Consider the following 17,203-nt stretch of genomic DNA (forward strand, 5'->3'; position numbering starts at 1 on the left):
TTGACTGGTTTATTAATGAGAGGCTAGTTTTATCCTGGTCATTTAAAATGTTGGATTATATAACTTTTAACGTAGTTCAGAGATATTATGCCTGCCTGAAAGGGCACTCTCTGGCAGAAATTCTTACCCTGGGTAATTTCCCTGAAGAAATGCTTTGAAAGATAGTGGGTACCATCCATGGAGAATGCTAAATATTTCAGCCTTTTGGCAGATTTTGCTCTCTTTTCCAAATCTATTTGATCATCCAGTTTTTCCTACTTTTCTGTTGGTCTTCTTATTTCTCCCTTCCTCATCTGTCTCTGTGTTTTCTCCTTCTCTTACTTCTCTTGCATTCCCTCACTATTTCTTTTCTTCCCCTGATATAGAAGACAGTAGTTTTCGAGCTGGATAGGACTGGCAGAGTTCATTTAGTCTACTTTTTTTTTAATTAAACTTTTTGTTTTGTGATAATTGTAGATTCGCATGCAGTTATAAGAAATAATACAGAGAGATCCCATGTACCTTTTACTTAGTTTCCCCAATAATATCTTGGAAAACTATAGTATATTATCACAACCAGGATATTGATAGATTCAACATACAGAACATTTCCATCACCACAGAGAGCAGTCTTGTCACTTTTTGTGGCTACTCTGACCTCTCACCCTCATCCCCTCCTTAATCCCTGGCGACCACTAATCTCGTCTTCATTTCTGTAATGTTGTCCTTTTGAGGATGCTATATCAATGGAATCACACACACAAACCTTTTTTTCTCAGGATAATTCATTTCTTCCCTCCTCAGCATAATTCTCTGGAAGTTCACCAAAGTTGTTGCACAGTACATTGTTCTTTTTTTTATGTCTGAGTAATATTCCACGGTATGGATATACTACAGTTTATTAAATTAGTCAACCATTGAAAAATAATTGGGTTGTTTACAGTTTGAGGCTATTATGAATAAAGCTGCCATAAACATGTATGTACAGATTTTTGTGTTTACTCTTTTTTTTTTTGGCATGGGCGGGCTCTGGGAATCAAACCCAGGTCTCTAGCTTGGCAGGCGAGAATTCTTGCCACTGAATTCTTTGCACCGCCCAAAACTCATTTTTAATTCTGTTGTTTACCTTTTTGTTGTTGAGTTTTAGTTCTTTATATGTTCTGAATGTTAAACCCTTATATGTGACTTTCATATATTTTCTCCCATACTGTACGTTGTCTTTTCACTTTTTTGATAATGTCCTTTGATGCACAAAGTATTTATTTATGCTATAGTCCATTTTATAAATTGTTTTACTTTCATTGTGCTTGTGCTTTTGTGTAAAATCTAAAAATCAACTGCAGTTACTCCATTACTGCATCATATATTTAGTTGCTTTTTTTTATTGCCACCTTCTTTCCTTTTCTGTATATCTTTTAGTTATTTTCTTAGTGTGATTACAATTAACTTCTTAGTGCTCTCTATTTTTTCTTAAGGCTTTGAGTTACTGTGTATTGCCAGCACCCTTGTGTTCCATTCTGAAGGACTCCCTTGGGCATTTCATGTAGGGCATGTCTTCTGATAATGAGCTCTTTCAGCTTTTATTTATCTTTAAATGTCTTAATTTCTCCTTCAATTCTGAAAGATAATTTTGCCAGATATAGAATTCTTGGTTGACAGGAATATTCTTTTACGGACTTGAAATGTGCTATCCCACTGTCTTCTGGCCTCCATGGTTTCTCCTTTGGAATCCACTCTGAATGTTACTGTTTGTGGCAAGTCATTTCCTGCTGCTTTCAGATTTCTTTCTTTGTCTTTGGATTTTGACAATTTTGCTATAGTGTATCTTGTTTAGAGTCTATACAGCTTGAAATTCGTTGAGCTTCTTGGATATATATATATTCATGTCTTTCGTCAGTTTTTGGATGTTTTGGGCCATCATTTCTTTTTAACATTTATATATTTTAAACTTTTTCTTATTGTGTGGTATAGCATATATACTAAGCAAAGAACTAAAAAAGCAGTAGTTTTCAAAGCACTCTTCAAAAAAGTGGTTACAGCAAATGTTAAAATAATTTCATTTTGAAATGCTAGTGATCAATGAAAGGGAGGGGTAAGGGGTATGGTATGTAAAATTTTTTTTTTCTTTTTCTGTTTTTGTTTTATTTTTCTGTTGTCTTTTTATTTCTTTTTCTGAATTGATGCAAATGTTCTAAGAAATGATTATGATGATGAATATGCAACTATGTGATGATATTGTGAATTACTGATTATATATGTAGAACGGAATGAGCATATATTAAGGATGTTTGTGTTTCTTGTAATTTTTTTTAATTAATAAAAAACTTTTTTTAAAAAAGTGGTTACAGGGTAGATCTCAGAGTTTGTCATGGGCTACCACACAATAAGAAAAAGTTTAAAATATATAAATGTTAAAAAGAAATGATGGCCCAAAACATCCAAAAACTGACGAAAGACATGAATATATATATCCAAGAAGCTCAACGAATTTCAAGCTGTATAGACTCTAAACAAGATACACTATAGCAAAATTGTCAAAATCCAAAGACAAAGAAAGAAATCTGAAAGCAGCAGGAAATGACTTGCCACAATATGATCTTCTCATATTTTTCCTTCTAGCTGCTCCAGAATGTAGGAGGCTAGAGGGCTTAAATACTTTTTTTTCCTTCTTTTTTTGTGAACAATAACATATATACAAAAAAGCTACAAGTTTCCAAGCACAGGGCCATTATTTCTTTAAATACTTTTTCTGGTGCTTTCTCTCTCTCTTGTCCTATGATTACAGTGAGGTCTGTATTGGTACTTTTGATGGTATCCCTTAGGTTCTGCTCAATTTTCTGAATTTTTTCTTTCTGTTCCTCCTACAGGATAATTTCTTGCCTTCAAGTTTGTTGATCTTTTCCTCTGCCTGTTCACATCTGCTGTTGATTCTATCTAATGAGTTTTTCGCTTCATTTACTGTATTTTTGGTGTTTGTTGTTGAGAGCTCGAGCCATCAGTTGATGATTTTCTCCACAGGTGAAGTAGCAGCCTCATTCCTGCTGGGTGGTACTGGGTAGAGGTAAAGTTCTTACTCTCCACTAGCCCTCCTCTGATACCACTCCAGTGGGTGGGGGAGGATTTTTTGTCATTGCTGCCAGATAGAGATGGAAGTCCAGGCTTCCCCTGTGGTCTCCATTGACACTATAAGGAAGAACTTCTTACCACCTTGCGGAGGTGTTGGGGCCCCTCCACAGCCTTGCAAGAGTGGACGTCTACGCTTCTTGCTTACCTGGTGCTTGTGTGGTGGAGGTAGGGCCACTTTTTCCCTCTGGTGTTTAGATAAAGTAGAGTGGTAATTCTCCAAAAGTTTTCTGTGTTGCTAGGCTGTTCCTTTCCTGGTCCTTAACCTAGATAGAGCAAGTTTTGTTGGGATTTTGTCTGCACCCATTGGCATTTCTAGGTTACCAGCTTCTTCAGCTTCAAGTCTAGAGTATGTGAGACAAAAGGAAAACTGTGAGAACTTACACCCCTTGGGTCCAGTGACTCCTAGTCTTCCTTCTCTCCACCTTTCAGTCTTGTTATGAATGTCATTCTTAGGTTTGTTTTATATCTTATGTCTGGGATTTTTGGTTATACTTAGCAGGAACAATGGAGAAATGTGTGTCTACTCAATTTTCCTGGAGGCAGAAGTTCCAACTCCATTTTCTGTACCTAACACTAGGACTCTGAAGTCAAGTCTGCCCAAAGTCATAAGGCAAGCTTATATCAGAATTGAAGATTTTTCTGACTTCCAGTTTACTGTACTGCACCTTCCTCTGTACCTCCATGGTAATCTCCTCACGTGGAATGTTTTCCCCTTTCTGTCTGCCTCTTCCATGAGTCCTTTCTTGATTGTGACCAACAAAAAATTTCCTCATAATAGCAGCCTGTGTTATGTTATCTAATATGTAATTTTAAAAACATTTTTTATTAATTTTTAGTTTTTTTAAAAATATAACAACAAACGCAAACATTCTTAACATATGATCATTCTGTTCTACATATATAATCAGTAATTCACAATATCATCACATAGTTGCATATTCATCATCATGATCATTTCTTAGAACATTTGCATCAATTCAGAAAGAGAAATAAAAAGACAACAGAAAAAAATTCATACATACCATACCCCTTACCCCTCCCTTTCTTGATCACTAGCATTTCAATCTAAATTTAACATTTGTTTCCCCTATTATTTATTTTTATTCTGTATGTTTTACTCGTCTGTTGATAAGATAGATAAAAGAAGCATCAGACAAAAGGTTTTCACAATCACACACACTGTGAAAGCTATATCATTATACAATCATCTTCAAGAAACATGGCTACTAGAACACAGCTCTACATTTTCAGGCAGTTCCCTCCAGCCTCTCCATTATATCTTGACTAACAAGGTGATATCTATTCAGTGCGTAAGACTAACCTCCAGGATAACCTCTTGACTCTGTTTGGAATCTCTCAGCCATTGACACTTTATTTTGTCTCATTTTGCTCTTCCCCTTTTGGTCAAGAAGGTTTTCTCAGTCCCCTGATGGTGAGTCCCAGCTCATTCTAGGATTTCTGTCCCATGTTGCCAGGAAGGTCCACACCCCTTGGAGTCATGTCCCACGTAGACAGGGGGAGGGCATTGAGTTTGCTTGTTGTGTTGGCTGGAGCGAGAGAGGCCACATCTGAGCAACAAATGAGGTTCTCTAGGAATGACTCTTAGACCTAATTTTAAGTAGGCTTGACCTATCCTTTGTGGGGTTAAGTTTCATATGAACAAACCCCAAGATTGGTGACTCAGCCTATTGCTTTGGTTGTCCCCACTGCTTGTGAGAATATTACGAATTCTCCACTTGGGAAAGTTGAATTTTCCCCCTTTCTCACCATTCCCCCAAGGGGGACTTTGCAAATATTTTTTTACTCACTGTTCAGATCACTCTGGGATTTATTGGGGCATCACTCTGGACAAACCAACAAAATCTTATGCCCTACCTAAGGTTCCATGAACTTATGGTGTTCAATTAAGCTGTCCACGTAAGTTATATTAGGAACTACACTAGTCAAAATATAAATTTTGTACCAAATAAACATTTTTGGCTTTAGTCTCACATGTAAGTTAAAATTTTTAAATATTAATTACCATCTATTTTCAGCACCCAGCTGTAATGACATTCCTTTGTTTTTCTTCATGCAAAAACATTTTTAAATTTGTACATTTAGTCACTATCATTATACACTCTAGGCATTCCTTGATTATACCATCTCAGTCTTTATCGTCTATCTTTCTTTCTGATTTCATTTGTGCCTCCAGCCCTCCACCCTCTATCATTCTCACATTCAGCTTCATTCAGTGTTTTAACATAATTCTATTACAGTTAGGTAGTATTATGCTATCCATTTCTGAGTTTTTAGTCAGTCCTGTTGCACAATCTGTATCGCTTCAGCTCCAATTACCCAATATCTTACCCTATTTTTATCTCCTGATGGTCTCTGTTACCAATGAAATTCTCCAAGTTTATTCACTAATGTCAGTCATATTAGTGAGACCATACAGTATTTGTCCTTTTATTTCTGGCTAATCTCACTCAGCATAATGTCCTTAAGGTCCATCCATGTTATTACATACTTCATAACTTTATTCTGTCTTACAGCTGTGTAATATTCCATCGTATGTGTATACCACAGTTTATTTAGCCACTTGTCTCTTGATGGACATTTGGGCTGTTTCCATCTCTTCACAGTTGTAAATAATGCTGCTATAAACATTGGTGTGCAAATGTCTGTTTGTGTCTTTGCCCTTACGTCCTTTGAGTAGATACCTAACAATGGTATTGCCGGGTGTTCTAGTTTGCTAGCTGTCAGAATGCAGTATACCAGAAACGGAATAGCCTTTAAAAGGGGGAATTTAATGAGTTGTTTATAGCAGTGGGCAACTCCCTGTTACTAGTCTCCCCTCCCTTAATCCTCTACCTCTCTCCCCCTAACCCTTTTTCTGATCCTTGATGCCACTTCCAGAATGATGTCAAATCAGTTACTCCATTCCTTTTCATAAAGAATTTTTTGAATGACACCCCCCCCCCTTCGCCTCAGGAGAGCCTCCGTGTTCCTTCTCAGAGTCTATAAGAGCTTCTATGATTTAGCTCCTGAATCTTCCAGAGTCTTCTCCAGCTACTCCTTGATATAAGCTCTCTACTCCAGACTCATCAGACTCCTGGAAGCTTTGTGCTGTCAAAACATGTGATGGTCTTTCTGCATCTGATTGTTCTACCTAGAGTGGCCTTTCCTCCCCAGCCTACCAGCCCAAATCCTACCCAGCCTTCCAGACTGTGTTCAGGTTGACCTCTTTTATGAAACTCTCCCCAACCTCCTCCCAGGCTGAATTAGCTCTTCTCTTCTCACATAACGTAAGCATACCTCTAAATGCTTGCCAAATTTTACTGTAATTTCTGCTTTATTGGTTAGGTTCTCTGGCTGCAAGTTCTTTAGCAAAGGCAAGGTTGGAAATAAAGAAGATGTTTTTGAGTTATTAACTGAAATACAAGCTATTTTTAATTGGACAAGGATGAGTTCGGTTGCCTGTCAAGGTGAAGTGACCTTCAGACATATGGAAATACTGGAGTAGTTGTTCACACAGAGGTGTTGGTTGATGCCATGAACTAGAGAAGATTCCCAAGGGACCTGGGCAAAAAGAACTGAACAGGGAGGGCAACATCTTGGATGTTGGGAGAAGCAAAGGAACCAGTGTAGGCAACACAGATAAGGAAGTGATCAAAACGTAAGGAGAGACCCATGAATCCAGATGTTTTCAGAAGGGAAATGTTAACTATAAGGAGTTAGAGAAAATGGATAGGAAGGGTAGAAGGAGAGAATTGCATGAGAGCAATCTGGCTACATTTTGAGATCTGGACATAAACACTGCTTTCAAACTGTATAAACTATTGTCCTTGGTTGCTTTTGGATCTTGAACTTTGAGATTTTTCTGAACAATCCTTCTAATTTCTGAGGGACTCAAATCCATGCTGCTTACGTGCATGCACACGTGAAAAACATAACATCATCCCAACATTTGCTAAATTATTGAGCAATAATATCATTTCAGGATGCAGTGGATTTCCTGAACCACTGTTCTGTCAAACTCTTAACTGTTAGTGGGATGGAAGAAAGAGTTGGTGACCTCCGCATGAAAGAGGGAAAGTCCAGCACTGGGGTCCCTGCTAGCCAGCAGGCTTGTAGTAAGTTTCCCTTCCTCTTTCCCAGATCTTTGGGGTACTGCAGGTTTCCATACAACAGAGTACAGAAGGCTGGCTGCCTTCAGTTTGTCAAGAATTACTCATTAGACCTCCCCTACTCCCCTGCCCCAGTATTTGTAAGATTCCAGTGTGTCCAATGGGGAAAGATGCCAAACCATGTCTTATAGGATCTCAGAGACTTAAGGGGGGGCTTGCTATCTGTAGCCGTGTCATATTCATCATTTTTGGTTTTGCTTTATATTTCATGTTTTGATGATGATTGTTTAGTTTCCAAGGCTGCTTAAGCAAATACCATGAAATGGGTCAGGTTAAGCAATGGTAATTTATTCTCTCATGGTTTTAAGGCCAGGAAAATATCCAAATGAAGGCATCATCAAGGTGACACTTTCTCCCCGAAAACTGGGGCATTCTGGGGTGGCTGCCAGTGATCCTTGGTTGCTCTGTCACATGGCAAGGCACATGGTGGTATCTCCTGGTCTCTTCCTGGTTACATTTCAGCTTCTTGCTTCCTGTGGCTTTCTCTTTCTCATGTCTGAATTCATTCTGCTTATAAAGGATTCCAGTAAGAGGATTTAGACCCATCCTGATTGGGCTGGGCCACAGTTATCTTCACTGAAAGTAACATCAGAATGTCCTACTTATAATGAGATCACACACACAGAAACGGATTAAATTTAAGAACATGTTTTTCAGGCACATATAAACTTCAAACCACCACAATGACACAGAGCAAAAAATGTAATATATATCAGTTACCATGGCCTCTTCTAGATATCTGAGTTTCATTTTTCACAAGCACACTTCATACGGTTATTATAAACTAAATTTTAAAAACAGATGATTTTTTAAATGAAATACATTAAAAATGAAACAAATCATGATGGGATATTGAGATGGCTTATAATTTTGACTTTTAAACATTCTAATTACAATAAACTGTAGACCTTTACCAAGAGGCTGATGGTTCTAGGGAGTGCTTCTGAAGGAACAATTAGTTTTCACATAATTAATAACCATATTATTGAAGTCCTATGTCCTTTAAGTTTATTCAGAGTTCATAAATGCAAGTAGAAGATCATATTCTCAGATACACAGAAATCTGGTTAAAATTTTTTAAGTGTTCAGTTTGCCTTAAGATATTCCCTGAATTAAAAATTGCTGAGATTTCTGAACGCTGTCTTTTCAGATGTCGCTATCTCTTCACAGCCTGGATATGATCAAATATGCCAAGGTTAATCTTTGACGTTTTCTACACACTGTATTTGATACACTTTTTCAGAATTCACTGCATCTTTTTAAGATCCATTTTGTTTGCAAAGAAATACATTTTGTCCAGGTTTAATATCTGGATGGTTCAGAAGAGTATAAAATTCTTCTTTAACCACAACCATTCTTAACCAATTATTACTAGCAGTCATAAAAATAGTGACTTGTATACCCAGAGATTTCTGTATCTTCCTTGGTCTGACATGTCAAACACTGTAAAAGAAAAACTGCTGAATTTGAATTTTTCTACACTGAATTCTATTGTTGGAATTATGTCTTGAGATTGAACATTTCAAGGATTAAATTTGTTAATGATTATTGTTTTGCCCATTATTATCCAGCCCACGGCACAAACCAGGAACTTCCCCTCCTTCGGGCTAATAAACAGGCTTTGAAAGTTTGTCTAGCAGTCCCATAATGGGATTCAAATATTGACATATCAGTCATATCTATTTATGTGATGGGAATCTGGTGTGGGGGGCCCTTAGCTTCCCTGTCTATGCTCCAATAACCCCTGGTCCAGAGTGAAGCTGCCACCAGGATTTGAGTGAACCAGCAGCCTCTGCCTCAGCTAGAGCCTTAGTGACTGAGCAATACTTGTCTCTTGAGCATGCACAGCCCTTAACTAGTTTTAAGATAAGAATTTTGCATATTATATCATTTCATACAAAATGTTATCTTTTGGTGCTTCTAAGGACTTACTTAAGCCCTAACCTTTTATTGAAATGCGATGCTTATTTTCTCTGTGTTTTCTTTAAGTAAAGATTACAGCATTTCATCTCTGACTTATTATTATGCATACATTTATCTCCCCTTTATTTGTGTCAGGATGGATTTGGTCTAGGGAGTCCCAAAAAGAAATAGAAAAAGAGAAAGAAGCGTATCATCAGAGAACAGCTGCTTTCCAACGGGATCTTGAAGCCAAGTATCATGCCATGATCTCAGAAAATCGCCGCGCTGTTGCTCAGTTGTCTTTAGAACTTGAAAAGGAACAAAACAGAACTGCTAGTTATCGAGAAGCCCTCATCTCTCAGGGGCGCAAGTTAGTAGAAGAAAAGAAGCTTCTGGAACAGGAACGGGCTCAGGTTATGCAAGAAAAGAGACAGTTGCAGCCCTTGAGGAGTGCATACCAGAGCTGCCTGGAAAAGGAAGAAGACTGGCAAAAGAGAGCCAGGCTTTTGCTGAAGGAATTTGAAGATGCTCTTACAGAAAGACAGAATATCTACTGCAGTCTGGTTCTCCCCCGTAACAAGCGACTGGAGATAGAGAAGAGCTTACTGGTTCGAGCGTCCATTGACCCAGTTGCTGCTGACCTGGAGATGGCGGCTGGTCTAACTGACATATTCAAACACGATACATATTGTGGCGATGTCTGGAATACCAACAAACGCCAAAATGGGAGACTCATGTGGTTATACCTGAAATACTGGGAACTAATTGTTGAACTGAAAAAGTTTAAGAGAGTAGAGAAAGCCATATTGGAGAAGTAAGGCAAAAAGGGAACAGAACTTCTTTTATTGAATCAAGCAGACTGCCACGTTGGCGTTTTGGGCTATCCGCTGACGCCCATGTCTTTCGCCCCTGCCACCCGTGTGGTGGCTGTGTAAGCGCCGGTGAGCAGAGCGCTCGTCCACTCTTCCTGCCGTCCATGGATCGACTGTGCTGTCCTTTCTAAGCAGACATGCTGTTAGTCCTGGGAGACAGAGGGTTTCCTTCCTGATTCTCTAGCTGTTAAGTAAACGGATCCTCTGAGTCATGTTTTAGGTGTATTTTTTAGCAGAGCAGTATAATCTTGTGTTTTGGCTTGAGGATAAAAATTGTTTTTAAAAAAAGTCAAACATAATAATCTCACCGTAAATAATTTTTTTTGTCTGTTTTTTTATCACTCCCTAAATAAATTCTGTTTTCCCCTTGAATTATTTTTCTCTCTCCCCAAATTACATTTAAAAGTTGCCAAGTTATGGACAAAACAGGCTAACAGATGATAATAGAAAGTCTTATTATCAAAGATTTATATTTTGAAGATCTCTCCTACCCCACCAAAGTAAAAAAAAAAAGCAAACAAAACCCAGCAGGTGCCTCTTGTGTCCATTTGGTAGCCCAGTGTGTGTTTGAATTTGGCTTTTCTGTATTCAATAAACAGATATTTATTTATGAACAATGATATATAAGCAAAAATACTTGCCCTTTAAATGTAACAATGCTATTGCTTATGTAATACTTTACAAAATATTTTATATACATTATCTCAAATTTTACCTCCTAAAAGGTACACTTAATGCACTATTTTACACGTACTAAATATGAATTGAGCTTTTACTAATTGCTTTATATATGTTCGCTCATTAAATCCTTACCGTATCCCCATGAGGTAAGTACTGTTACCTGCACTTTACAGGTAAGGGAACTGGGACTGAGATACAGAAAACTCATGACCTGCCCAGGGTCACACAGGCAGTAATTTGGCTCCATAAATGCTAGGAGCTTGTACACAATCATGCAATAGTGAGTGGCCAAGCAGGGACTGGAACAAGGTATCTACCTATTTCAAGTCCCTTGTGCTTATAAAACAAATAAATAAACACAGTAAGTTTATAGGAAACTTAACTTCAGTTGCAGGGTCGCCATCATCATCACAGATCTCTTACTGAGTTCATATTGTACCTCAATCTTACATAGATAACTTAGATTTATATGTTGCTTTTTGTCCTCAGAACCACTTTACAGATGAGGAGGCAGGCTCAGGGGCTTAGAGAAGATGCGGGCATTGGCACTAGAGTGTTAGCTCTGATCCCCGGGTTCGGCTTAGAATGGGTTCTTCCCTCAATAGCTAGTCATATTGCCACTTTTCTGTATATTACAATGACTTTATCTGCTCAAAAATAATTTCTTTAGGCAAACTTGTACTCAAAAGTTTTTTCCTTCTGGATTACACCCTTAAAGAACTAGTTTAAGTTTTAGCTCCTGTTCCACTGGTGTGCCATGTATCCTTGAATAAAACACTTGATGTGTTTCTCTTGGTTTTATTTTTTTTATTTAGTAAATTCAAGAATTATTCATCCTTATTTTTTAATAGTGTACACCATACTGCAGTCTAGCTTCCTTCCCTCTAGATACACTAGATTACAATCAGTTTGGACACTGGTGCAGGACTGCAAAGTGAGGACAAGCTTTCTATAGCAAAGCATATTAGGGCATGTTTATCTGTCTTTGTTTAGCATGGCTGGCTCCCATCAGCGACTTTGATATATCCATGTCTTTTAAGTTGATTTTGTTAACGTTTGAAATATATAATGTTATGTCCATTTGCTGGACCAAAATATTTAAGGATAAAATAAGATTATAGTGAACCATTACTAAGGCAAGATGGTTTAAAATTGTGAAAAAGAAGCCAAAATGCTGTTGGGCATGTGTGCACAATTTTAACAACTTTAGAGTAAAACATTGTTATTGGAGGACTGGGAAGAGGGACTGGGAAGCTCCGGGAATTGATCCTTTCACCAAAACTACCATTAAACTGGCAAAAACTATCTGCATCAGCTACTTTAGAATTCTGCATTTAGGGGAACACTTGTAGCGCTCATGGAGGAGCTGGGTGAGGAGGCTAGTAAATTACGGTAGTACCAGTGAGTCTTACCCTCCTTGTGATGGCCACCACCCCCCACCCCACCACCAGGTGGCAGGCACCTGGATAGGGACACCTGGGGGTCAGGAGTGGGGAGGGGAGCACCTGCCATGGGGACACACCTGGGGGTTGGGTGGGGGAGGGGAGCACCTGCAATGGGGAATGTTTTATTTTCAGACTCTTAGATCCTTTAAAAGACTGAATCACCATGAAATACAAGTCATCTCTGAGGAAACTGACTTCTGTTTTACTCGCATTCAGTCACTCTAATACTCAGACCTTGCATGAGAGCTAGGCAAAGCCGAGTCCAAGGGTGCCTTCTGCTCAAGCACACTTCAGGAGCACTCGAGGAGGTTCCGGCCTACGTACATAGCCTTCCAGGGTCTCAGCCGGGAGATTTGGGAGGAAACGAACCCCAAATGGTGCAGCGGGGGGGGGGGGGGGTCACTGCAGTCCTGTCATCACCTTGTGGTCACTCCCTGGCGGGCTCAGACCTCAGCAGCCACCTTCCAAGCCAAAGCCAGCTCGAATCACCCATGCAGACTGTTCCCAGGCTTGCTGGGGCAATGCGGGGCAGAAGCAAAGTCATTCCCAGACACCAAAAGCCACCTTCCCATGCTGGACTTGAGGCTGCGAACATTCGTGGCATCTTGGGTCAGTGCTGCACATGGCCAAGGGGTGACAAAGGGGACACCTGAGTCTCCCGCCCCCTCAGGATCACTGACTACTTTCCTTGCCTCTTTACGTTTGCCCCCTTTTCTGTCGCCGGCTTGTGAATCACTACCTCTCGCTTTATTCAGCCTTCTGTGAGGTTTTCTTATCAGGCCGTGTCCCACATGGGCCTCACATGCCACCACCTCCCTCCTCTGCCACAGAGTCCTGCAGACTCTGTCGTGTGCCACCCCATGCATAGTGGTCAGGACAGACACACTTCTTCCGGGGGCCCACACAGCTGCTAGGACACTGAGGTGCCCCCCAGGGCCCCTCCTACTAGGCAGGGCTTCCTCCCCAGCAGCCTAGCCCTAAGCCAGGCCCAGTTTTCGCTGGGCAAGCGCCTCGGTGGCAGCGTAGCCAAGGCTGGGCGCGGAGCACGGCTGAAACACGAGGCCCACCTCGGCCTGACTTCAAGGACCTATTCCATTTGTTTCAGTGCTCTAGAAAACTTTTCTAGGGCGTTTTTGAAAGCTTGTAACAAGAAAGCTCCAAGTTCATTGCTGGTCTCTTGAATGTCTGGGTCAAAACTGCCGAAGAGCGGCGAGGAGATCCGGATGTCGTCCCGGCCCGCCCGCAGCAGCATCGCCCGAAGCTGCCCTGCGATCAGGTCGTACTTCTGCTGGTCAAACGCTGACAACCCCAGGTCGTCCTGCGGGTAGGCGGTGCCCTCAGGGTAACAGTCCTTCGGCACAGGGAACTCCACGCACCGCAGCTCGGGCAGCGCGCAGAAGGCAGCAAAGAGGCCCTCCAGGGCACGGGCGGACAGCGGGTTCCCGAGGAACCGGAGCTCCCGCAGCGCGAGGCAGGGGCCCAGGCCCACACCCACCAGGCCCGCATGGCTGTCCCCGATGCTGCAGTCCTCCAGCGTGAGCTCCCGCAGCGTGCAGGCAGTGCGGCCCAGCAGCCTGCAGAAAGTCGCCGGGTACAGGCCGGCCAGGTCATGCCCGCTGAGGTCCAGCACCTCCAGGCGGGAGGCCTGGGGGCAGCTGGCCAGGAAGACCATGTCTGCGTGGTTCAGGGAGCAGTGGGCCAGGTCCAGAGCTCTCAGCGGGGTCCTGAGGGGGCTGTAGGACAAGGCAGAGGACAGCACAGGTGAGGGGCCCCAGGTGGGAGCTCTAAGAGGTGAGGGGGTACGGCGGTGACTATCTCAAACAGCCCTGCTGGCAAACCCAGCCTGCAGCCTAATTTCTTACAGCCCTTGAGCTAAGAATGGTCTTTATATTTTTAAATAATTGAAAACAAAAAAGAATATTTTGTGACAAGTGAAAATTATATGGAATTAAAAAGTATATGAGATTCACATTTCAGATCCCTAGTTTTACTGGAACCCAGCCCCTCATCTGCACACATCCTGTGGCTGTGTTGGCACCCTGGGACAGAAGCTGTGACGCTGCTGGCCTGGTCACTAGCTGGGCTGCTCTGCACCAGGTGGCCCCTGGCGCTGGGGGTGCAGCCCAGCTGGGACAGTGTGCGGGAGTAAGGAGTTTCCCCAGGCACCTGAGAGAGGAACCTGGGGGCAGGGAGTCTGGATGGAAATATCCAAGTGGTGCCTACCAGCGAGGGCTTCTTGGAGGAGGGGGCATGTGAGCAGACCCTGGAAGGGGATTCTAATATGGTGTCCAGAGATGGCGTGGGCAGTGCCTCCCCCCACCCAGCCCCTCTGCTCCCAGGCTCACACCCTACCCTGCCCAGAAGGTGGTACGCACCCAGCCTCTGCCCAAAACCCTCCCGGCTCCTCTTCCTCCAGGTCAGTGCCCAACTCCGTGCAGGTGGGCCCTCCGCTCCGGACCTCCCCTCGCTCTTGCTGACCCTCTGTGTGCCACCGTTTCCCCTGCTGGGCCTGAGGTCCCTTGGCACCCACCTGACTCAGACGTCCATCAGCGTGTCCTCTCCTGACCTCATCACCCCAAACAGTGCCCCTACCCACCCAAAACCCGGACCCTCGACAGAGGACAGGGAGCTGGGAAGGGGCTCATTTCACTGCCTCCCACCACGGCTGCGATGACCCAGCAGGAAGAAGCCGAGGAGAGGCGCTGCCCCGTGGAGGTGGACAGGGAGATGCTACCTCCAACCTGCACCCCACCCAGCCCTCACTCCCCACCCCAGCCCCCACCCTCAGCCCCCTCCCTCACCCTACCCACAGCCCCATCCCCACCCCAGCCCTCACCCCACTCCAGCCCTCACTCCCCACCCCCAGCCCCCTCCCTCACCCCCAGCCCACTCCCTCACCCCACCCCCAGCCCCAGCCCCACCTCAGTCCTCACTCCCCACTCCCCCACCACTGAGGATGTAGCTGGGTCCTCGCACCCACACCTCCTCCCACCCCTGCTCACCAGCCCAGGGCCCCCTCCTTGAGGCCCTGCTGGGCACACCCCTTCCTGCCCTGGCAGTGTCTCACCCGTCGTCCCCTCGCTCATAGCTCACCGGAGGGCCAAGTGGGATGACCCCTCCCCTGTGCAGCCCTCCCCACAACACTTTCACGGAGTGGCCCACCCCATCCAGGCTGTTCCCGCAGTCCAGCTGGGGCCCAGCCCAGGCTCCAGCAGTGCGTGGCAGTGGACACCTTTTCCTCCCTTCCCGAACCTTCCTGGACACTGCCCCAGGCCTTCCCCCGGGCCTCTGCCCCTCCACCGCGTCTGTGTGGACAAGAAGCCACAGTGACCCTCGTAAGAGTGGAGCTGGCCACGCCACTCTCAAGCTCAGAGCCTCCAGGGCCCCTCCTCTGCCCCCTCTCAGGGCCTCCACCTCGCCGCCCCCCTCGTGGCCCCTCCCTGTGCGGCCTCCAGCTGAGTCCACACCCCCGGCCCAGGCTCAGGGCAGCCTCGGAGACGCCCGGCACACGCACCCAGCCAGGTCCCACCGGACTCCTGACCTGAAATGTCTGTAACTGAAGCCGCCGCTACTGGGGCCATGGGTAACCAACAGCCACAGGTAAGGAGTACAGCGCCTGGAAAGGCACTTCCAAAGATACCATGGTGCCGGCAGTCCGGCCGCGTTTGCTAGTCGGGGGCTCCCGCCTCACCCGCCGCGGGTCTTCCCCCCGCCCCCACTTATGTCGGCCCGGCCTGCTGCCGTGCCGCGGAGGACAGGTAACTCAGGGAGCAAGTGCGCGGGGCCCAGAACGGACAGGTGCGACCTTCCCTCCCGCAGACGCGACCGCAGCCCTCACGGACCCCGCCCACGCGCTCACCCCAGCAGGCTCTGGAGCTTGCCGGTCAGGGTGGAGAAGGCCACGCTGAGCTTGGTGAGCTGCGTCATCTGGCCGAGCGCGCCGGCGACAGCGGCGAGGTGCGGGTCGTCGCCGTCCAGGGCCTTAGCGGGTAGCGTGAGCGAGACCAGCTGGGGGAGGCCGCGCGGGCCCAGCAGCTGCTGCACGTGGCCGGGGTGCAGGCGCACGTTGTGCACCACCTCGAGCTTGCGCAGCGCGTCCGGCTCCACCAGCCGCAGCACGTGCAGGAGCTGCCCAGGACCCAGGCTGTCCGCCCGCAGCGAGGGGCAGCGCAGCCGCAGCGGGGCCGGCCCGGGGGGCCGCAGGGCCTGCACCACCGCCGCAAAGTTGCCGTCGGTGACGAAGAGGTCGGCCAGCACCTCGACCGGGCGCGCGGGCGCGCCGGGCTCCGCCTGCAACTCACAGCAGGTCCTGGCCAGCAGCTCAGTGCGGCCCCACCGGCCCAGCGTCCTCCCACAGGGGCAGGGCGGCTCCTCTACGTCGCGGAGGCCGGTGAGGTCGGCCAGCCTCAGCCGCCGGCCCGGGGAGGCGGCCCCGCGCACGTGGGCCCCCAGACCGCGGGCACAGGCTTCCAGGCAAACCCTGCAGGCGCGGTCGCGCAGGTCCGCGGGGTGCTCGGCGCTCGGGCCCAGCAGCGTCCCCAGCCGGAACTCGGCCAGCGGCCAGCGGGCCAGCAGCTCGTGGATCACGTCCGCCTGCTCCAGCAGGTAGCTGGCCTTGAAGAGCAGTGGGTAGAGGGTGTGGGCCACGCTCCCCAGGCTCTGCCGGGCCACCTGGGTGTCAGAGGCCAGGGCCTCGGCGGAAGCCAACCGCAGCGACTTCATCTTGTGGGACTGACTGGATTCTCCCCAGCTCTGCCCTTCATGCCTATTTTTAGCTGCAGCTGCTGGGCAGGAGCAGGGCAGCAGGCTGTCATCTGACTGCTATTCCTGGTCCCAGAGGCTTGCTTGGCTGGACCTGCGTCCCTCTGCTGGCCAGGCCTGTCCTCACAGCTGTCAGCTGGCAGAGCACGGAGCTGCTTTCCTTTTGGCTCCAGGGCTAGAGTGGAACTGCCTGGCAGACAGCCGGGACTGAACCACTGAGAATTGCTGCCCACGACCCCCCTCAGGGTGAACGCTCAACCACACCCTT

General features: G+C 45.8%; 2 protein-coding genes and 1 pseudogene across 2 annotated transcripts in view; 1 reads left to right on the top strand and 2 right to left on the bottom strand.

The window, feature by feature from the left end:
• CCDC127 (coiled-coil domain containing 127) overlaps window positions 1-10,596 on the top strand; it is a 26,460-nt gene extending 15,864 nt beyond the window's left edge. The window contains exon 3 of the mRNA XM_077116783.1: window positions 9,333-10,596. Coding sequence (XP_076972898.1) covers window positions 9,333-9,994 — 662 coding nt within the window. The 3' untranslated portion in view covers window positions 9,995-10,596. The remainder of the gene's footprint in view (window positions 1-9,332) is intronic.
• Window positions 8,456-9,100, bottom strand: LOC143647116 (ADP-ribosylation factor-like protein 6 pseudogene; annotated as a pseudogene).
• On the bottom strand, window positions 10,402-16,914 carry LRRC14B (leucine rich repeat containing 14B). Its single transcript, XM_077116782.1, has 2 exons — window positions 16,034-16,914; window positions 10,402-13,907 (listed from the first exon to the last, which is right to left on the bottom strand). Exons 1-2 carry the CDS (start codon window positions 16,894-16,896, stop codon window positions 13,262-13,264), a joined length of 1,509 nt encoding a protein of 502 aa, XP_076972897.1. The 5' UTR covers window positions 16,897-16,914; the 3' UTR covers window positions 10,402-13,261.
• Window positions 16,915-17,203: the final 289 nt, after the last annotated feature.

The sequence above is a fragment of the Tamandua tetradactyla genome, chromosome 9 (assembly GCF_023851605.1).
Source record: "Tamandua tetradactyla isolate mTamTet1 chromosome 9, mTamTet1.pri, whole genome shotgun sequence".
Taxonomy (NCBI): domain Eukaryota; kingdom Metazoa; phylum Chordata; class Mammalia; order Pilosa; family Myrmecophagidae; genus Tamandua; species Tamandua tetradactyla.